A 23,376-nucleotide genomic window follows, 5' to 3' on the forward strand; every position below is an offset into this window, starting at 1 on the left:
GACTTTGTACGAGTTTTAATCCACAGTAAAAGACAGCCAGGACATTAGTAGAGCAGTTTGCGACTAGATGTGCTACATTTCATATGTGTACCGCCATACCCCCATGCATTACAATGGTGCCCTTACCCTCAGTGTTCCCCATCGCCTACCACAGCAGAAACCCTGAACAACACTATTGCTGATGTGTGGAAACCGATAGTTAATGACACTGATGTTGTTGAGTTCAGTAGTGAGAATTCTCTGATAAGATATTCAAAAGAGTGCAATCAGCATTCATCTGTGACTTTCATCAGGAGAAGTGACATGGGCTACACCATCTATGGGCTTTTGTGAGCTCATTCTATGGGGTGGATATTGGATAACAATGTCCCTGTGCTACTGTCTACCACAAGGTGGCTTGAATATTCCCTCACTGTCATCACATTGGGAAAAATCCAAATTTGAGACTAGTGCACAGACCTTGAATGTGTGTCAATCACGCATAACATCAATGGGAGGTGTGTGAAAAGTTAGGCTACGTGCACAGGTCTCAAGTAAGGATTCGGCCCAATGTCCCCAAGGCACACAGTCTTCTTTTCTAAACAGTCAGTCCACTTTTAATGGTGGTGGTTATAGCTCTGGCTACAGGTGTGTTGGCTAAGAAATCAAACCCAACCAACAATGAAAACCCATTAAATTTCAGTCATACAATTCAAAAGTCCAATCTAAAACAAAGCAAAGAGTTCATGGCAAACAAAAAGTCCCACACAACAAATAGAAAATGAATACCGTTGGTGTGAATAAGTATATACAACGAATGACAACTAAAGCAATAAACTGAAATACATACAATTGAACAAACAGAAAACATTGCATCCCCCATTGTGAAGAGTTAACTAATGTGGCCCTTCAGTGCACAGGTAGTGTTTCCAGTGCATAGCAGAAGAAAAAAAAAATAGACATAGCCATGTCCTTAAAGCAGGGGTAACCACAGTATAACTGGATGCTTCCATGGTCTCTAAGCTACTTACCCACGACAGTATCATCATGAGAACCATGTGGCCAATACTGAGGGGAATCAACATTGAAGAACACAGAACAGAGATGGGTCAGATACTGAATTAGTTACAGTGCTGTCGGCTCGCATATAGTGATCAACAACAACAAAACCCACTGCCTCACAGATACCATGTGATAACCATCTGATCTATTTGCAGACAAAAAAATAGTTATTTACCTTGAATGGCAATGTTAAAAAAACGATTAAAGGGGGTAAAACGATGAGAATAAAACTGATAAAAATTAAGTTAAAAACTAAAATGGAAACAATTTTTCTTGAGATTCTGACTTTCACCCCTTAGCAATCTCTGCGTGTCCTATTAGCTCTCTTTCGCCGCATGAGTGTGTGTGTTTCACAGGCCCGGTGTTTCAGTGAGTGCTTTGTTTGCCTTCATTCTTCTCTTCATCAGCAGCGGATTGGTCGAGTCCTTGATGGTCTTGATCTTGATTTGCTCATAGTCCACTCTCATGGTTGCTAAGGCACTTGTCATTTCCTCCTAGTAACAAAAATAAAAAAAATTGCATATCACAGAAACAATTTCAAATCATGTGCAAAGCACAGAGAAAATCCAAAGAAGCGAATACGCAATTGTGTAGAGTGTTTGCTTCTGTTGTACAGTCTAGAGTAGGATATTATTGTGCTCAATCAGCATGGAAGAGCCTTGTGGATCCAAGTCAGAAGCAAAATGAACTCTATCAAATCACTACATTGCCAGTGTCTGTGCATGTGTTCACCTTGACCTCCTCCCAGACGTCCTGCTCCTCCTGCAGCACACGGCTGGTGTGGAGAGGGGTTTGAGGGACCTCCATAGACTGCTGCAGGAAGACCAGCATGGGTTAGCATTAGCACATAGCTTTAGAGAACACATTGTGTCAAACCAAGGCACGTTAATATAGGAGCAAACTGGAAATGTGAAAAGTATTCAGAAACTCTTGGAGGATACTTGAAAGTAGCGCTCCCGAGTGGCACAGCTGTCTAAGGCATTGCATCTCAGTGCTAGAGGTGTCACTACAGACCCTGGTTCGGTTCCAGGCTGTATCGCAACCGACTGTGATTGGGAGTCCAATAGGGCGGCGCACAATTGGCCCAGCATCACCCGGCCCACCCCGGGTTTACTATTAAGTAAAGATACCTTAATAGAAAATTACTCAAGTAAAAGTCACCCAGTAAAATACTACTTGAGTAAAAGTATTTGGTTTAAAATATACCTAAGTATCAAAAGTAATAAAGTATAAATAATTTCAAATTCCTTATACTAAGAAAGCCAGATGGCACTATTCTTGTTTTTATTTATGTACGGATAGTCAGGGGCACACTCCATCACTCAGACATAATTTACAAACAAAGTATTTGTGTTTAGATCAGAGGCAGTAGGGATGACCAGGGATGTTCTCTTGATAAGTGTGTGAATTGGACCATTTTCTTGTCCTGCTAAGTAAGCATTCAACATGCAATGAGTACTTTCGGGTGTCAGGGAAAATGTATGGAGTAAAAAGTACATTATTTTGTTTAGGAATGTTGTGAAGTTGTCAAAAAGATCCATTGTAAAGTAAAGATACTGCAAAAAACGTCAGTATTTTAAAGTATTTTTTACTTAAATACTTTACTCCACTGCAAAGCAGGCAGCACCATTTATTTATTTATAGATCGCCAAGGGCACACTCCAACGTAATTTACAAGCGAAGCATGTGTTTAGTGAGTCCGACAGATCAGAGGCATTGAAATAAAATGTACATTATTTTATTTAGAAAAATAGTGAAGTAAAAGTTGTCAAAAATATAAATAGTGAAGTACAGATATCACAAAAATAACTTCAGTAGTACTTAAAAAATATTTATCCTCCAGTGTATTGATTCTGTACATATTCTTAATAATAACCTTGTACTATTACATTGTGATCAAAACACACTGCAGCAACAGTTGCTCAATGGGTGGTACACCTAGCCCAAAGGGTATATTAGGGGGAACACAGAGGGGTGCTGTGCTTACATTGATCCAGGGGTGGTTCATGAACTCTGTGATGCTCATTCTCTGGGTGGGCTCAGTCTTCAGCAGGTGGCGGATCAGCTGCTTGGCTGGGAGAGAGAAAACACAGAGTTACAACTATTGTAAGCAATTCATACAGGATTAAAACTGCACCTATCCAGTGTATGTGAAATCAAAATGTATATTGTTTTTATACATAATTCCCATCAATGTCATGATATTCATTTTGGCCCATATAAATACCCCTGGCTTCTTTTTATTACCTTCTTCAGACACGTCAGACCACTCTGGGTTTGGGAACTCGTACTGTCCGTTCCTGATGCGTCTCTTCATCCCTGGGGAGATGGCCAGGCCATGGTTGGAGTAGAAGGGAGGATATCCACACAGCCTGGGGAGAGAGGCGGAGAGGAACATTTACACAAACCAAAACATGCTACGTTCTGTAAATGCTGCTATTGGGAATTGATTCATGCTGTCAAACTATGTTGTATCACTTACAGAATATACATGATGACGCCCAGAGACCACATATCACAGGATTTGTCGTACTTCTCTGGACCAAGAACCTCAGGAGCTGAGATAAAGGAGGGAGAAAAACCAAAAGACTAAATAAATCCAAGCATTATATTTAAAGAACAGTAAATTAATGGCATTGAGATCTTCATGAATTAATGGCATTGAGATCTTCATGAATAATTACACCAACAAGATTTAGGGTGTATTATAAATCACAGAGACAGTAAGCATGTTGAACAGCAAGCATGCAGACCGAGGGGCATGCCCTTACCAACATAATAGGGGGTGTAGCATGGCGTTGCCAGGGAGTTGAGTGTGGTGATTTCTTTTGCAAACCCAAAATCGGTGAGTTTGAGGAGGGCGTCTGGCCTTTTGGAGGTGTACAACAGATTCTCTGGCTGAGCGATAAGAAAATAGTATTACATTTTTGACTAAACATGTACATAAAATTTGTTCTGCCTGAAGGCATATACAGTATAATTCTGTTCAGACAGGCTTTACCTTGATGTCTCTGTGAGCAATATCAATGGCATGCAGGTACTGGATGGCTTCACCTATACTCTTCATAATGTCAGAGGCCTCTAGATAGGGGGTGGGAGAGAGGAGAAAGAGTTCAAGGCATAACAGAGCGAGTGAAAAGTTGAATACCAGTGGAGTGAAGGGAGACATTCAAACGGTCCAAAAATTTGGAAAAATATGCCTTTACCTCTTTCTGTGAATGCCTGGTTCCCTCGGTCTTGAATATGGCTAAACAGCTCACCGCCATCCATGCTAAAATATAGAAAAAACATTGAATAACATAGGCTAAAAGGATGTGTGTGTGTGTGTGTGTGTGTGTGTGTGTGTGTGTGTGTGTGTGTGTGTGCGCGCATGCGTGACCTACCACTCCATGACAATGAGCAGGCATTTTTTGCCCTGGTAGAGGTTCTCGTAGACGTCCATGATGCGTACAATGTGAGAGCAGGGCGACGCCCTCCAGTGCAGCTCTACCTCCCGACGAGCCTTCGCACAATCCTGCAGCATCTGAAGAGAGGGAGGAGATGAGAGAAGGGTGAGGATGGAATCAGAGGTTACAACTCATCTTCATGGCTTCTTTCTCATCACCACTGATTATAACAGACCGTAGGCTTTCTACATAAAAGTGAAAGCAATATGACAGACAGTCAGAATTACCGAGCATCAGAAGGGGATTTTTAGGCCTGAACTAATAACCAACAATGACGCAAGCTTATGGTAAACCACACAGAGCCGAGCTGCTGACATCTTTCAAAAAAGGTTACGTAGTCTAGATTTCTCCTCAACCAGTGACTAGTGTACCATTTCCTCAACTACTGAGGATGCATCAGGCCAGGGGTCTCAAACTTTCAGTGTCTAACTTGTCACCTTTGTTTCTAAATGAGAAACAACGCAGTGGCTTTTCCGCAATCAGTCATCAGTTTACTACGAGTTTAGAGAAGACCTCAAACAATGACGGAACAAAAGCCTTCCAGAGGTGGTCACTTCCCTGACTCTGCCATTCAGATCTGATTACGGCAGCCTCAGACATCATAATAACATTTCCCTTCTTCCCAGATGCTACTGCTCCGGAGGCAGCCTTACGCAACCTAAAGACTTTACTTACAACTTTGGAGTGCAAGAACAATACCATATGAAACACCAAGCTGGTGAATAAGGTAAAGGCTTAACCCTCGCCGTGCCTGCTGCGACAGGCAAGTAAACAAAACACACTGTAAACACTTTACAGTCAGATGCATTAATCAAAGAGAATCTTGGATTGGCATCAATTCTCCAACGTGTTCTTCCTCCAGATTAAGCTGGCTGTAAACTATATTACTTTAAGTGGATAACATCCACTAGCCTGTGTCACATCCTGAGACTTGAACAGTGTAGAGGCCAGTTAATAGTGACGTGTAGCAGAGCAGTTTCATGGTTGGGAAAGGCTTCAGGAACACACACAGAGACAGACTGACATTTAAAAGTATAACTGACAGTGTTTAAGCAACATGAAATGTCAATCAAATATTTTCATATACACCCTCACGGCTTCTAAGCTAACATATGGAATTGTTTTAAGATGGTCATACCTTGGGCTGTGGCATTCAAAATGTAATCAGCCGGTGATTGTCAAGAAAATAACGGTCGGTCTCACGGTAACTGACTGTTAATGAACATAAACACATTAAGCTTCTACTGGCTTACACACAAGCCACTGATGAAGACCTTTGGAACATCTACATTTTAAAAGTCTAATACAGCCATGTTATATAGCCTACACCTACACAATAAATCCATTGCTCATTTTAGACAGGTCTAAAGAAGCAAGTCATGAAGAAAATGTATATTTCAGAAGAACATAATAGCATACTCTGAGTTGTCCTTATGTTAGGTCCTGATCTGGCTACGCCAAATGGTTGTGTGCTACACAATTTTAGCAGACAAGATTTGCTTAGAATTCAGTTGCATTACATTGAACAAAGCTGAATAAAATATAATGGATATTTTCTCCTAACGATTTGAGGATGTGCGCACATGCGGCTATTCTGTGAAATAGGTATTCCTCTTTATGCTTAATTTAGAATGATTCATGTAACTTTAGTTGTTCTACAAATGTTGGGCTATATGTTGATTTTTTTATACATTGTAAGGCTGTATGATGAGACTAATGACGATTTGAAAAGTCGCTTGAAAAGCATGTTTTTTGTGCAGGTTTTACACTATATCAGTCACTCATTCACAATTTCACAAGCACTTGATAATGCCTAGAAACATTGGGACGCAACTACGTGTTCTTATCCAATTCCGAGGTGCATATTGAAGATATTGGAAAAAACTGTCCACGTTCACTTTGTCAGCGATCAAGATGAGTAGGCCTAACGAATAGCAAAAACACTAGCTTAATTCATTCCACTATCCTCCATAGTACAAAGGTCGACCTATTCTATTCTGTCCGAGAAATAAATATTCCAAACATAGTCTGGGACAGTTGCGGAATGCGATAGATCCCAAATGAATGAAAATGAAAAACCTCTAGCATAAAAAAAAACTTTTTTACACAATGTTTCTAACGCAACAGATCAAAACATTTAGCTTCAAATGTCTTCACATTATATATGTTATACATTATATATGGTTATAAGCACGAATGTTCCATTAGCAGAAAACACAATTATCAAAAGTGACCGCAAATGCAATTCGGCATGTAATGCTTTTTATAATGAAAAGGTGCATTTTTGTGGTGAAAATTATCTTTCCCAAAATTTAAACTCACGCGCTGCTTATTTAGGCCAGTTATGCTCTACACCCCTGTAAATTAATGTACTTAATTTTAAGAAGTTATTTGGCCACTTTGTATCACTAAAGCTTATTAAAACATATAGGCCTATGGGCTTGCTACATGAGGTGTGTGACTATGACTAGAAAAAGTCACAAAAAATGCATTGTTTCTTATGCTGGGCATCATTCACAAGTAATATATAAGTTAAGGGTGACAATATTAGCCTAGCAGACTATTCTTGATTTTAATCTCATCTTTACATATACAAAAAAAAAAATGGCGAAATTTGTTTTGATTTAGAATGGACCATTATCATGCACCTCTATCGAAACGGGCAGCGGAAATGTCATTTTGCACTTAATAGCGAATGGAGTACACTTTTCCCTGTGGTTTATTTTTCATGCCAGCCAGGTAGACTATACTCCCGTTGTAAATTAGAAATTCGCTTAACATTAGGAAAGTAAGAGAAATAAATATGGAATGCCTAGTCTATAGAAAGTTGATCCCCCTCTTTTTAGTAGAGGCCATCCCTCTGTTCTCTCGCACAATTACATAGACTATTGAAATGTTGCGCAACATGAGCCCTCATGAAGTGTTTGATTAGATTTTCGTAACATTTGCATTGATGTCAGGGACAATATGATTAGAGGGACAATAGCAGTAGGGTAAAATACTTAATTTTTGGGGTATCTGTACTTTACCATTTATAATTTTTCACAACTTCTACTTCACTACATTCCTAAAGAAAATAAATGTACTTTTTACTCCATACATTTTCCCTGACACCCAAAAGTACTAGCTACATTTTGACAGGAAAATGGTCCAATTCATACACTTATCAAGAGAACATCCCTGGTCATCCCTACGGCATCTGATCTGGCGGACACACTAACCACAAATGAGTCGTTTGTAAATTATGTCTGAGTGCTGGAGTGTGACACTGGTTATCCGTAAACAGTAATTAAAAATAATTAAAAAATGGTGCAATATGTTTTGCTTAATATAACAAATTTGAAATGTATACTTTTACTATTGATCCTTAACTACATTTCAGCAATAACATTTAATTTTGATGCTTAAGTATATTTAAAACCAAACACTGACATTTACTCAAGTAGTATTTTACTGGGTGACTTTCAAGAGTCATTTTCAATTAAGTTTACTTTTACTCAAGTATGACAATTGAGTACTTTTTCCACCACTGGACAATAGAGTGCTGAGTACCAGGCAGTTAGTAGCCTACCAAACTTACTAATGACCATCAGCAGCAGCAGAGCTTGGAGAAGCCTAATTACCATGACTAAACGGTCACATGGAATTTGACTGCCTTCATGACCGAAGGTGTGGGGGTAGTACGGTCACACCAACAGACCAGTCAAGCTACCATTGTGGGCTAAGGGTTAAACACAGCAATAAATAAAATAATGTATTATCCAAGACTTGAGTCTATGCAGAGCGGTGTACCATAGCCAATCAGAGATACAGTAGGCCTTTATGCAAATAAGCCATTGCCACACAGGCCTGCCATCAGTCACTTTGAAATGGACTGTGTGTACAGGCAGTAGCAACAGTGCAACTTTAGCTCAAAGGCATTCGTGAAAAGCCACAAAATTTACCCGAATGGATTTCTGCAAATACCACAGGAGTCCCCTTACATTTGGGAACTTTACAGTCCTATTGATCAAACCACCATGAAAAAGGTTGGCTCGCTCTCCCTCAGGTACGCACATCAACTAATGCAAGATGAGACGAGTCAAACTAACGAGTGAACATTAGACAAACCCTCTCAATCTTTTCAGCTAGTTGGCTGTCAAAATTGCACTGATAAACAATGGTGTAGCCTAATCTTCCTTATGCAGCTTGCCTGCCAATGCATGCTTGTCCCGCCAATGCATGCTTGTCCCGCCAATGCATGCTTGTCCCAAACCATGTTTTGACAACAATGTGAACTTGCCTGCTCGCCCATTTGATTGATGCCAAATACATTGGATTGACAACCAAAGTTTTTTCTTTAATACATTTCCTCCAGTGTGTCAGTAGGCTCGGGGATAGAAGAACAGGAATAATGAAGGTCATTTAAATGTAGTTAGGCCGTGACTGGCCTCACACTCCAGTAAAGTAGATGGTGGGGTATGATCCCAGCGTTCCTCACAGTGGCAGTCAAGCACCCAAGCTAACTGGCTAAAGTTGGCTAGATACTTCCAGACAAAGGAGAGAACACCTCATTGACCATTTCTCACCCTAGCAGAGCTGGTTAGGCTGTTAACACTGGCTGAATATGACCAAATGGATAGCAGTCATTCAAGTGCAGCATAGCTAGCAAAGCAATTCACATTTCTTGCTAGCAAACCAAATGACACCTGCATCTCTAGCTGTAGCCACCGAAAAACATTATGAGTGGAAAAAGTTGGTCACTCACCCAGTCCTCCAATGACATGACATCCTCCCAGCAGCTAGCTAGCTAACGTTAGCAAGCTAAAAACACAGAGCCTAAGTAAATAGCTACATAAATAGATATACTAGCCTATTAATCATGTTATCACTGCCCTTGCTAATTTGATTGTATTGACATTCACAGCCTTCGCTACATTCCTCTGTTTTTCTGACAAACAGTGCATCCCAAATGGGTGGAGGCAGCAAACAATGTACCAGTCCAGATGTGATTTACAACCTGATAAAACCTATTTTTAAAAACCTCTTATAAAAAGTTGGTTTAGCAGCATAAGCTGGGAATTTGAAGTCATGGACAATTATGATTGTCTTTCATATTTGCTAAGTACTTAAAACGCTGTCAGTTCCACTTTAAGGCTCTTCTGGAATGTAAGACCAACACTATTCTCCTCAATAAAGTATTGTATGAATGTGGGATTATCCAGTACCTTTGACTCCTGATATTGACTTAATGCAACTCGTCCTTTATGCACTAAACCAGAACATGCAGAAATTCGAAGCAACTAAAAAGTAGGAAAATTGATTTTACAAGTGAACAGCACTTGTAGGCTTAAAGAGAGCTCGCACTTAATGCATGTCGGAGGTTTGAGGCCCAAGGTGTCAGTGGTGTTGTGTCCTCCTGGCTGTTTACTGTGCGAAATAGGCTTGGGCGATATACTGTTTATCAGGGTATTTCAAAATACCAACTAAATGATTTTCAAAACCAGGGGTGCGTGCTACGCCCCTGCTAACTAAGTTATTTATAACTTTAAGAAATCTAAGATGTTAAAGCTCCAGCTATGCATTTGGTTTGCTAACTTGCTATCTAAGTAGATGTCAAGGTAAAGCATCTTGGAAAAATTGTTTTGTGCATAAAAAAAGATCCATCCATCCATAGTACCAGTCAAAAGTCTGGACAAACCTACTCATTCAAGGGTTTCTTTATTTTTACTATTTTCTACATTGTAGAACACATGGAATCATGTGGTAACCAAAAAGTGTTAAATCAAAATAGATTTTATATTTGAGTTTCTTCAAAGTAGCCACCCTTTGCTTTGATGACAGCTTTGTACACTCTTGGCATTATCTCAAGTAGCTTCATGAGGAATGCTTTTCCAACAGTCTTGAAGGAGTTCCCACATATGCTGAGCACTTGTCGGCTTCTTTTCCTTCACTCTGCGGTCCAATTCATCCCAAACCATCTCAATTGGGTTGAGGCCGGGTGATTGTGGAGGCCAGGTCATCTGATGCAGCACTCCATCACTCTCCTTGGTCAAATAGCCCTTACACAGCCTGGAGGTGGGTTGGGACATTGTCCTGTTGAAAACAAATGACAGTGGGACTAAGCACAAACCAGATGGGATGGTGTATTATAGCAGAATGCTGAGGTAGCCATGCTGGTTAAGTGTGCCTTTAATTCTAAATTATTCACAGACAGTGTCACCATCAAAGCACACCATCACACCTCCTCCTCCATGCTTCACGGTGGGAACCACATATGCAGAGATTATCCATTCACCTACTCTGCGTCTCACAACGACACAGCGGTTGAAACCAAAAACCTCAAATTTGTACTCCAGACCAAAGGACAGATTTCCACCGGTCTAATGTCCATTGCTCGTGTTTCTTGGCCCAAGCAAGTATCTTCCTATTGGTGTCCTTTAGTAGTGGTTTCTTTGCTGCAATTCGACCATGAAGGCCTCATTCATTAAAAGTAATGATGGACTGCAGTTTCTCTTTGCTTATTTGAGCTGTTCTTGACATAATATGGATGTGGTCTTTTACCAAATAGGGCAATTTGGTAAAAGCATTAAGGAAAGAATTTGCACAAATGTACTTTTAACAAGGCACACCTGTTAATTGAAATGCATTCCAGGTGACTACCTAATGAAGCTGGTTGAGATAATGCCAAGAGTGTGGAAAGCTGTCATCAAGGCAAAGGGTGGCTACTTTGAGGAATCAAATATATTTTGAGTTGTTTAACAATTTTTTGGTTACTACATTATCTTGTGTGTTATTTCATAGTTTTGATGTCTTCACTATTATTCTACAATGTAGAAAATAAAGAAAAAGCCTGGAATGAGTAGGTGTCCGAATTTGACTGGTACTGTATATAAAATTAAATGTAATGGTGGCCCTTGCGTGCACTTCCAGTAATACCGTATACCCGGTTTGATACAGAAACAGTATGAGTTATGAAAATCTGGATACCGCCAAATCCTAATTTATAGCCTACCCACTTGCACATCAACAAACAAGAGTCACTCCCTGACGTCATTCAGTATCCCTGGGAGGAGGGGGCTCTGTACAGCTGGCACTGTCATTCCCTCAGCATAACACACACCAACCACGCGTATGTACCCACACACGTCAGACATGTTTATGGGACACCTGAGCCTTGCAATGAGAACTACACAAAGCGCAGAATAAATATCAGCCCATTGAGAGAAGCAGGAGATTGAAATTCACTCAACTTTTTGATTGAAATTCACTCAAGAGTTTTCCGTTAGTTAACACTATCAATGTTTCCCTTCACAGTGTCAATTGTGATCGAATCAATGCAATATTAGCCACTTTCAACAAAACATACCGAAACAAACTATGCAAGAGATGTTGTTGTCGGCAGAAGGCATGGGAGTAGGATTCTATTGCACACAATTCAGCCTGTACTCTACACAGACTGGTGCGGCATAGCCAATCAGAGCTGCAGTAAGCTTATATGCGAATAGACCATTGCTGTGCCATTAACTTTTTTTTGTGTGGCCTGTTTACAGCAGTGGTCCTACAAATTGCACAAAATGTGCTCATTTCTAGACATCTTTGAAAAGCGAGTCAGGTAAAGATCTGGTTTGTTAGGGGCAGTGTTGTATTTTGAGACAGCCTTGAATAAGCTAAGTAGCCAATAGACAGAGGGGTAGCATAATGTGTCTGATTCTGTTTATTATATTTTGTAAAGTGGTTTCATGCAAACCAAACATGTTGAGTCACCTTGTCTGAAGGACAAGCGGATAAACAGGTTAATGTCAAGCCTGCATGTTTTTTTTTCAAATGTCTCATGGAATGTTTATTTTACCTTTATTTAACTAGGCAAGTCAGTTAATAAAGAACAAATTCTTATTTTCAATGACGGCCTAGAAACAGTGGGTTAACTGCCTTTTCAGGGGCAGCACGACAGATTTGTACCTTGTCAGCTCAGGGATTTGAACTTGCAACCTTTCAGTTACTAGTCCAAAGCTCTAAACCACTACTAGGCTCCCTGCCGCCCCATGTAGGCCTACATTAAACACCACACATTGGCTGCTACTGTAGGCTGAATGATAGAACAGCTACTGCCATGTTAAAATGATATGGGATGCATTTTTGCCACAGTTTATGGTAGGCCCCTCTGGTAGGCCTACACTATGATCAAATAGCCACAGTAGTCTACTTGGCCACAAAACTAATTGAAGCAGGAACAGCCTCAATGTTCACAGTTGCAGATGATTTTCACAACGTTGACAATCAACCGTTCTCTGTCGTCGCTGAGGTTGGCTTTCGTGACTGGTCGAGCACCGGTACACACTAGTGCCCTATTTTTCAGATGTTTCCCTACCAGAGTTACACAGTAATAGCGTCACTGCTATTAGCTTCACAACATACTATGGAATGCCATTTGGGTCTAAAAAAGATACACGTCAAATAACACTATTTGATAAATAAGTTAAATAAGCCTTTAACTTGACACATCAAATAACAGTTCTATTATAGAATGTTGTGTGTGCAGAATTTGCACGTGCAGGCCAGGCGCCACTACTACTATCAGTAACACTGTCAAAGCTGTACAAAAAAAAAGTCTGCAAACAAGCAAAGACCGGCCACGAAGGATGTGTTTACAATACCGCGCTGGTAATAAAGCAATATTTGTTTGACCACAACTTCCAGGGTAGCTAGCTAGCTTTAGCTTGGTACCTAGCTAGCACAAATACAACCAGTCTGAAAACAATGACCAGTAGAAACTCCAGTCATTTTCATTATTCTTAGCAATGATTTAAGAATCCTTGTGAGTAAGTATTAGCTAGGTAGTCACTTGTTGTTCAATTACTGAAATTGAACTTCAGTTCATGAAAATAAATAGCTAGCCAGATACTTAACCCTGTTGCCCAAAGCTAACGTTATAAGCAGCCAGCTAGCTTCATCTGGCTAGTGAGGCTCGGACCAGACTGGGTTGTGAAGCTAGCCACAATAAGGATTAGGCACAATAGTGGAATTTGCGATTGCCTTCAAAATAAAAGTCCCTCTTTGAAAGTGACGCAGAAGGTTACAATTGGTGGAATCATGCCATATTTAGACTAGATAATGTTACACAAGGTTGGAACATGAAGCAATGAAATGGGGTATCAGTCTACTCGGTGACACCTACAGAACACAACTGAAGAGTTTACGCAAATATTAGCATTGTATCTCTTATCGCGGGACTGTGAACATGTGAAATCACCTCCCCAGTCACCATATTTGGGGGGTGTATGGACATTCATATTGCACTGTACAGCTTTATTTTAGGATTGGGGATCAATGAAATGGGTTATCAGTCTACTCAATACCCAATATATTTTTTCCCCCAACGTCCTCCCCAGGAGTGTTCCCAAAGTGACCCCAAAGTGTTCAATACACATAGGTTGAAAATAAATGTAGCTCAACGCCGTTGTTTCAGAGTCCCGCAATAAGAGCTACGATGCTAATGTTTTCTGGATGTCACTGAGTAGACTCATACCTATGGATTGTGGCTCAATGACATGGGGGTAAGGCTGTGAAATAAGTATGCCCCAAAGCAATTCTAAAGTATAATACATCCAGTGTGATTTCAACATTGTCAAATTAACAAAATTGTCTTTTGTTGATTTTATATAACATTCCAACCTTATTTAGCATGATCTATTCAATTATGGCAAAACTATACTATTTGTATTCATTTGCGTCACTGTCAATTACATACTTTTATTTTGAAGGCTAAATCGCAAAGTCCACTATTGTGGATAGCTTCATATAGATGGTCCGACCACTATTAATGAAATAAGAACGGTCTTATAAATTAGGGTTATTTTAGATGATACCTAGCTATAGCTACTGAAACAGATGTTTTGCTATGTTTATGGGGAAGAACATTGTTTGCATCCATGAGCTAGCTAGCTTCTTTTTTTTTTTGTATTATTCTTTTTTTTTTAAGTGACCAGCAGTGTAGGTGTGCAAGACAACTTTACCAGCATCATAGCATACGTATCGATGAATCGTTGTGACATATGAACTACGAGTGAGTGTAATCAATGTGTAATAACTACGTAAAAAAAGTATGAACACATTCAATGTGACATGCAGTCATTCAGGTCCTGATTGGTCAACGAGCTTATTTGACATGTCAAATAGTGTTATTTGGAGAGGTCAACCTATTAAATCGGAATGGACGATTAATTATGGCCGATTTCGTGTTTTCATAACAATCGGTAATCGGCATTTTTGGACACCGATCATGGCCGATTACATTGCACTCCTCGAGAAGACTGCGTGGCAGGCTGACTACCTGTTATGCGAGTGCAGCAAGGAGCCAAGGTAAGGTGCTAGCTAGCATTAAACGTATCTTATTAAAAAACAATCAATCTTAACATAATCACTAGTTAAGTACACATGGTTGATGATTTTACTAGTTTATCTAGCTTGTCCTGCGTTGCATATAATCGATGAGGTGCCTGTTAATTTATCATTGAATCACAGCCTACGTCACCAAACGGGTGATGATTTAACAAGCTCAATCGCGAAAAAAAGCACTGTCGTTGCACCAATATGTACCTAACCATAAACATTAACGTCTTCCTTAAAATCAATAGAAGTATATATTTTTAAACCTGCATATTGCCTGCTAACATGAATTTCTTTTAACTAAAGAAAGTGTGTCACTTCTCTTGCGTTCTGTGCAACAGAGTCAGGGTATATGCAGCAGTTTGGGCTCGTTGAACATGTGTGAAGACCATTTCCTCCTAACAAAGACAGCCAACTTCACCAAACGGGGGATGATTTAACAAAAGCACAATCGTTGCACGAATGTACCTAACCATAAACATCAATGCCTTTCTTAAAATCAATACACAGAAGTATATTTTTTTAAAACCTGCATATATAGTTAAAATAAATTAATGGTCGCAGGCAATATTAAACTAGGGAAATTGTGTCACTTCTCTTGCGTTCATTGCACGCAGAGTCAGGGTATATGCAACAGTTTGGGCCGTCTGGCTCGTTACGAACTAATTTGCTAATTCCATGACATAACATTGAAGGTTGTGCAATATAACAGCAATATTTAGACTTATGGATGCCACCCGTTAGATAAAATACGGAACGGTTCCGTATTTCACTGAAATAATAAATGTTTTGTTTTCGAAATGATAGGTCATTAATATGGTCAAATCTGGAAACTAAGGCTTGTATTTCTGTGTGTTATAATTATGTCTATGATTTGATAGAGCAGTCTGACTGAGCGTTGGTAGGCAGCAGCAGGCTCGTAAGCATTCATTCAAACAGCACTTTACTGAGTTTGCAAGCAGCTCTTCGCAATGTTTATGACTGCAAGCCTATCAACTCCCGAGATTAGGCTGGCAATACTAAAGTACCTATTAGAACATCCAATAGTCAAAGGTATATGAAATACAAATGGTATAGAGAAATAGTCCTATAATAAAACGCCAACCTAAATCTTCTTACCTGGGAATATTGAAGACTCATGTTAAAAGGAACCACCAGCTTTCATATGTTCTCATGTTCTGAGCAAGGAACTTAAACATTAGCTTTTTTACATGGCACATATTGCACTTTTACTTTCTTCTCCAACACTTTGTTTTTGCATTATTTAAACCAAATTGAACACGTTTCATTATTTATTTGAGACTAAATTGATTTTATTGATGCATTAAGTTAGTGTTCATCCAGTATTGTTGTAATTGTCATTATATACAGACACACATTTATATTTTAAAGAATTGTCAGATTAAAGCAGTATCGGCTTTTTTTGGTCCTCCAGTAAATCGGTATCGGCATTGAAAAATCATAAATCGGTCAACCTCTAGTTATTTGACGTGTATAGTTTTTGACACGCAAACGGCGTGGTCAGTGTGGTGTGAGTAAACTTTATTTAAATATGTAAGTCAGTTAAGAACAAATTCTTATTTACAATGACGGCCTACCCCAGATGACGCTGGGCCAATTATGCACCGCCCTATGAGTCTCCAGACCACGCACAGCCTGATGTGATACAGCCTGGATTTGAACCAGGGACTGTAATGACGCCTCTTGCACTGAGATGCAGTGCCTTAGACCGCTGCGTCCATGTGTGTGTGCGTTAACTATTTAACTGTACTAGAACGCTGAAAAAGGTCACAAAAATTAGAAAAATTGGTATTATCGTTATTGTTTTTTTTGGCAAAGAAAATAAATCGGACATCGATATCGGCCAAAAATGTCATGTTGGTGCATCACTAGTCACAAAATCTATATTGTTTAGATGTCGTGACCAATGTTCCGCCCAAATCATTTTTGGCACCGACCAAATTTCAGGTCTACTGAATATATATTTGTATTTATTTATTTTTTCATAAGTGGAGACCACTACCAGCCCAGTCAGTTTTAATCGTAAGATTCAGTATTCTGCTATACCGGTTAGCTGATAATTCATACAGGCAAAAACAGGAAGGAGTCTCTTCCCTCCTCACAGACAGCCTAGCCATTGGCAGAGATACGGGAAGAATCTTCCCTCCGTATACCGACAGGCATTTGCAGACAGGGAAGAATCTGCTCTGCTTACACAACAGCCCCTGAAAGGACACTGTCGGGAAGGGCAATGTTGTTCCATTTCCAGCACAGAATCTCTGACACACATATATATATACACACACACACACACACACAGCAGGCAATTCATACAGTACTATACTCAAGAGACCACTTGATAATCAGAGGCTAAAGCACGTACAGATCTGAGGCTAGGCTAGTAGGCAAACACCTATCCAAAGAGGGAAAGGCCATCTAAAATGGTGGTTCGTCATTCCAGGGAGGTCTCTCCTCTGGTTTGCCCATCTCAGGACACCTGCCCAATAAACGCTGAGTGTCTGCGTGGAGCATGGTGCTGTATGAATCCAGACTGAATAATTCTCCAGTCATCTCTGGACTCTTGCGCCAGGCTACTTTAAGAGCTCAGACACACCGGAAGGACCGTCAAAATGTTTGCAGTACTCTGTATCTCTGTACATTGTCGGCAGTCGATGTCATTTGTGTTCACACAGCAAAGACCTTAAAGTCGTCAGCCAAAGCCCTGTTAAAATACTTCAAACCAGGTGGCAGTAGCATTATTTGGCAATGGATGTCTGTGTTGCTTTAGGGTCTAGTTCCCTCAAACTCAACTCTGGACCTTGAAGCCAGTTCCTCAGCCTTTCTTCATTGTTCTCCTCGGAAAATCCAGGACCGATTTAGACCTGGGACAGGTTGATTTAATTATCAGATAGAACAGAAAACCATTAGGATCCAGTCCTCGTAGGGTACGAGTTGAATACCCCTGGTCTAGTCAATGTTTGCTAGCTAGCTGATATAACAAGCTAGCGAGATCACAAAGAAACAATTATATTCAATTTCCATAATCACATACAGCCCATATATACATTTTTGGTAACGTTAGCATGACTCACTAGCTGTTGTGCTAGCTAGGTAAAGACAATGCATTGACTCTTTTCAGCCAGCTACTTCATTGAAACTAATCTATTGTGATTTAATTATGTTACTAGCTACATTGGCCAGATAGCTAGCTTGGTAAAGCATTGAGTGTTGTGTGCATTGTGCTGCACTTACCACCCCATTCATTTCATAAGTAGTGTGTGTCACTACTGTGCTCAGTTAGCAAGCTAACATTAGCTAGCTAATAAACAAACATGATAAAAAAAAATCATTCAAGGACAAAACTCCTTAGACATAAAAGATGTAAAGTACTGCTCTAGATTTTTTTGCAGCTTTATTGTTTTAGTTAGAACAATGCTGTCAGCTCCCCCACGCGGAGATTCACGCCCTCTGATTGGCTCAAAGTCAAGTTATTGGCCACTGCTGAGCATTGTGAATCCACAAGTAAAAACGGCAGGTTCGTCGGTACACAGCAGGTACATCTTTTGTTCTAGCAAAAGAAGGCCTCCTACTGTGATGCACCTACCAACAGTCAGATTCTCAGGTTGTTTTATGCTTTAGACATCGGCTTTTTCTCCACCAGCTTATAGTATTAGGACGGGCCAAGCAGGGAAGGAAGAGACAGCAGGGACGGGGTTACTAATAGCAAACCTTTCATCTTCAGATCGTAGAATAACTCGACTTTGAGCGACTAAACGCACCAATTCCGCATGTTCTCTCTGTTGCTCTTTAAAGAAAAACAAGATTTCAATCTGGGGGGGTTCGATGTGGCAGTTAATGGTGTTAGTCCACCCATGAGACATAGGAACAAAGCCAGTATCACTTCCTCAAAATCATCAGAATGAATCTAAGATACCTAAAAAATGCCTTTTAAAAAGTAATTAATTGACATTTTTGCAGAGGTTTTAGTCACTCAATTTTACATCAAGTAAGTGCACAATGCTGCTGGGTTGGTCTATCCTACTGTCTGTGCGTTCTGCGGTAGGATTGTGTAGAGCAAAATCACTGCAGCTGTGCATCCTGGTGTTAGTGGGCAAGTGAGCATTGTCAAAATCAAAACCCAACCCTGAAGTAACTCATGACAAAACTAAATTTTGGATGAAACTGACCAAAACTATGCTATTTACTTTGTAGTCAATTTTGACACTAGAATAAATGTTTGTCTAATATCGATGCCACATAGGCCGTTTTTGATCAGAAAAGTTGTTTATTGCTTTCAGTTGCGCTTTAAGGTAGAGTAAGAACAAAGCAGTGGCCAATTACTCAAATGTTGTAAAGGGAACATGTGCTCTTCTCTCTATCCCCATTAGGCCTAATAGTATTAGCCTGGCCCGGGCAGTGGAGGAAAGGGTGTAGACTAAGCCTAAAAGCAAAGCGCTCATCCTCAAGACTTTGGACGCAGTAGAAAAGGAAGGATCTGAGAGGTCACAAATATTCAGAGGTTCATGATCTTGAGTCTTTATTCAAATATATACATCTTTAGCCTTATATAGACTTTATGGGAAAGGAAGAATGACATCTGTTCTTGTGCAATTCCTCCTAAAGGCAATTTGTAAAATACAACACTGAATGAAGCCCTTCTACAGCATACCAGCTTAAAGGGCCTGACAGTCAAAGCCCTGGTCACAATTAGAGCTGGGGGGGATAAACCGAAAATTAACTGCAACGACCACTTATCGTGAGCATTTTCCTGATATCGTTCATTACAATAAGTAGCCTATACTAGAGAAATGTGAAGTTCAAAATAAGCTTGCTAATATGGGTTATTGTTAATGGGACAATTGATGGCTACAAACTAGTAGTATAAAAGTTTTTTTTTTAAAGTCAAAAGTATCGTTATTAATTCTGTCAATTTATTGCGATCTGGATTTCTGTCCATATCACCGAGCTATAGTCACAATACAACATTACAAGCTGATCGATAAACCCATATACCAGAGGTGTCAAACTCATTCCACAGAGGGCCGAGAGTGGGTTTTCCTCCTCCCTTGCACTTGACAGATTAATTAAGATCACTAATTAGTAAGAACTCCCCATTCCTGGTTGTCTAGGGCTTAATTGAAATGGAAAAACCTGCAGACACTTATTTTTTAAATTTAACTAGGCAAGTCCGTTAAGAACAAATTCTTATTTACAATGACGGCCTACGCTGGGCCAATCGCCCTATGGGACTGCCAATCACAGCCTGGATGTGATACAAGCTGGATACTAGGCCCTCCATGGAATGAGTTTGACACCGCTGCCATATACACATCTGACACCCTCATCCTCATCTCCACTGCAAAGTCAAGCTGTGCTCAGCATCACAATGCCACCAACCCCGGTTGCCCAATCAGAGCAGGAGGATACATGCATCAGGGCTGACCAATAGATCCCAGGGGAGCAGACTGAGGAAATATCTGGGGAAGTTATCAATTTTCAATTATCTCTGCCTGAAGGCTAACACTGGGGCTCAGCAGGCAGAAACACTGCCCTGAGGGGCAATGAAAGAACATAAGACTGTGCCTGTGAGATGAGGAGTGTGTGAGGTGAATAGAGAGAGGTGGCAGGATGCTGCTATTGTTTAGGGCTTATCTGGGAAACCTAGAAATCAGCATGGGACATCTGTATGTTTCAAGTCTGTCAATGATCTAGAAATTATTTTAGGGTTGACAAAGAACAATGCACTGAAGTGAACAAATGAGTGGCATATGAGTTTCTGAATTTCAGAAATAACAGTTGTCATACATTTTTTGAAAAACATCAGCCTTTTTCTGCAAATTTTCCTGGGAACCTGTTATAAAAGCTGATATCCGTTTCTTTTGTGCTGAGTTTTATTCCGAAACATATTTTCACAATGGATTATTCGTGACTCATCGAATCTGACAGTTGCTGAATATGCCTGTACCTGAAGCCCAGCCTACTAAGTCAATAATGTCAGGGCAAAGACACAGAATTACTATTTAACTGTGTTATATAAATAGGCCGACAGATCAATGATGTGTTAGACACAATGTACTTCCATTTCAGAGTATTTAATAAACAATGACAGATTTCCTCTGCTGCACCGTCTCTATGTCATTCACAATTTTTTTTGTACTCCCTTTTCTGTAGAAGTTACTGCTAGTTAATAGGATAAGTCAAATAATGGCAGCAGAAGACCTTTTGTTAGTTTCCATATCTGCTTCAGGTTAGACAAGAGGCCAGAGCTATTTGGGGACCAGAATGACAGCTGCGGTATGACGATCACAAACACCAGCAAAGAAAAGCCCTGGTTGAAAGCAATGTTGACACTAAACAACAGCCCCAACTAGGCCTAAATACAGACATTCAAATAGGATCAGAAAGTTTTCCCATTTTAAAGTGAGAGGAGAGGCTGACCTTAATGTAATCAAGAGCAATGATTTGCTCTATCAGCCATCCTGATGGTCGGATATGAATCATAGGATTTCTAGTGTAGAGTCAGGGCCTCAGAGGAAGTGGCACCCACAAGAGATTAACTATGCCACGGAGGTACTCTGGTCTGCTCTCTTGTGAGCAGTATAGGAGTAAACAGATTTCTTTCTCACTCAAATGGAATTGAAAACTTGAACACAAAATGTAAAATGTACTCACACTGAAAATGTCAGTGCAACAGACCTATTACACTTCAAATCTAGGTAAAAAAAATAAAAATAAAAAGCTAGGCTTAGGCTATATCACATTGATAAAGAAAAGGAGAGCTGCACACCCTAGGAGCTCCGATGCAATAAATGTATAACCAACCTTGACAGGGTCGAAATGTTGGTTATAAAATGATTGCATTAGAGCTCCTAGAGTGTGGAGCTCTCCTTTTCTTTTTCAAATATTATACTCGCCGCTGGCTAACCAGGTGTGCGTTTCTCTCGCCTTCAGATAGATCAATCACATTGATAACATTATATGGTAACAAAGTTGCAAGTGACACTCGTGAACTTATTCAACTGCCACTCTGGAAATGGAATAAGGTGGTGCATTGTGTGCTTTGAAAAGCGTGGGTATGTTTTGAGGAATTCCTAAGCATTTTTTTCTGTCCAAATGAAAGACCTTTTGCAGAATGGCAGTACAATACCATAATTGGTCATTCATAAGTGGGATGGGGGAGAAAAAAAATAATCATACTCGATTGAGTTCTCAAATATGCACGGCTATAAAAGCCCCATTCTTTAAAATGACATTGTTTCACTTGGACGGTTTACGTTTTAGTATACAGTCTCAAAATCACAAGAATGCACAAAACACATTTACCTTCAAAGCGTATTTATCTCCACTTCCTTTTTGGAATATCTCCAATACTTTCCCATTTATGCCCATGCCAAGGACTTGACTTGTAACTTTGTAGTCGTCAGTTATGGCATTCTTTTTTATCTGAAGAGGGTTGTGGGGTTTGACGAAAAACGGAGGAAAGGGGGCAGAGTTCAGATTTGGCGCTTGCTGTTGTTGCTGGTTCGGAAAGGCCGGTTGGTTCTGGTTCTGAGCGTTCGATAACATTGTTCTGATTTGGTTTGAGAGAGCGGGTTCACTTATAACAATTCCAATTTTACCGCAGGGAAATCCTCAGTTAAAAATAGTGGTTTCCTAATGCTAGCTACCTGCTGATATGTGGTCGAACTCGCATGCTAACGTTAGCTAGTTATACAATCACAGTGCCAACTTCCAGTCGAGACTCAAGTGGCCTTAAAATAACTTTAGTTAGATTACTATCTAACACGCATATTGGTTAAGCTACTTGCTCATGAACCGTCTCTTAATATTCAAAGTTATCTCGCGACAAAGCTAACGCTCCGAAGCTTCTAAATTCATTCGTTTCGACACTCTACCACCTGCATTGAAGTGAAGTCACCACCAGAAATAGGAGGAGCTTTCTTTCGTTAAGCATCCGCTTTCCGTTCTTTGAACATGTGTTTATCTTGTCCAGTATTGGTGGCCTTTCTATATTTTCAAGGTAGCTCCCACTGAATAAAATCTTCAGACTTCAGTATCGAACGTCTCAGTCGACACGACTTTCAGGTTGTATCTTGTTTGTTTTTTCCCCACTCTCGCTACTGTCTGTCATAATGACCTCACAAGTTTAACTCGCTCGAGACTCGAATCTCCGGAAGATCTCAATTTCTACCTACTTGCGCCTTCTCTCCGCGTAACCTTCTCAAAACCCATTGGACAAGAAAGCCAGAAGTCCCTCCTCTCTGATCGTCTCCTCCAATGGGTTTCGAGAAAGAGAAGAGAGGACGCGAGGATGATGCGATACATTTACATTTGAGATCTTCCCACAGATTGGATATTTTAAAGGGCCAGTGCAGTCAAAATTCAGTTTAAAGGACCTTCACGCTTCGGACACACCGACAGCTTTTGATATTTTGGTACAGCAGAATTACATTAATTTCCAATGAAACGCTGCGTTTGCCTTGCGACATTGCGTTGCAGGTGCAGTGCATACATTGGATTT

General features: G+C 40.1%; 1 protein-coding gene across 2 annotated transcripts; it reads right to left on the reverse strand.

Moving 5' to 3' along the window:
* LOC110492466 (MAP kinase-activated protein kinase 2) lies at nucleotides 1–22,812 on the reverse strand. Of its 2 annotated transcripts, none has more exons than XM_021566810.3 (10): nucleotides 22,179–22,812; nucleotides 4,425–4,564; nucleotides 4,248–4,312; nucleotides 4,043–4,122; nucleotides 3,813–3,939; nucleotides 3,524–3,599; nucleotides 3,289–3,413; nucleotides 3,029–3,114; nucleotides 1,774–1,851; nucleotides 1–1,535 (listed from the first exon to the last, which is right to left on the reverse strand). In XM_021566810.3, exons 1-10 carry the CDS (start codon nucleotides 22,419–22,421, stop codon nucleotides 1,392–1,394), a joined length of 1,164 nt encoding a protein of 387 aa, XP_021422485.1. In that variant the 5' UTR covers nucleotides 22,422–22,812; the 3' UTR covers nucleotides 1–1,391. The 2 variants fall into 2 exon arrangements, with proteins under 2 accessions (XP_021422485.1, XP_021422484.1); XM_021566809.3 differs by having other exon boundaries at nucleotides 1,774–1,854.
* Nucleotides 22,813–23,376: the final 564 nt, after the last annotated feature.

Source organism: Oncorhynchus mykiss, chromosome 16 (assembly GCF_057628025.1).
Source record: "Oncorhynchus mykiss isolate SJ-2025 chromosome 16, ASM5762802v1, whole genome shotgun sequence".
In the NCBI taxonomy this organism is placed as follows: Eukaryota; Metazoa; Chordata; class Actinopteri; order Salmoniformes; family Salmonidae; genus Oncorhynchus; species Oncorhynchus mykiss.

What these genes read in the sequence shown, in the direction of transcription:
- LOC110492466 (XM_021566809.3), bottom strand. Translation starts at nt 22,421, where the DNA reads ATGTTATCGAACGCTCAGAACCAGAACCAACCGGCCTTTCCGAACCAG. An exon ending in CTACACCCCCTATTATGTTG is followed by an intron (nt 3,600 to 3,812) that starts GTAAGGGCATGC and finishes CCTTTATCTCAG; the next exon opens with CTCCTGAGGTTCTTGGTCCA. An exon ending in TGAACCACCCCTGGATCAAT is followed by an intron (nt 1,855 to 3,028) that starts GTAAGCACAGCA and finishes GTCTTCCTGCAG; the next exon opens with CAGTCTATGGAGGTCCCTCA.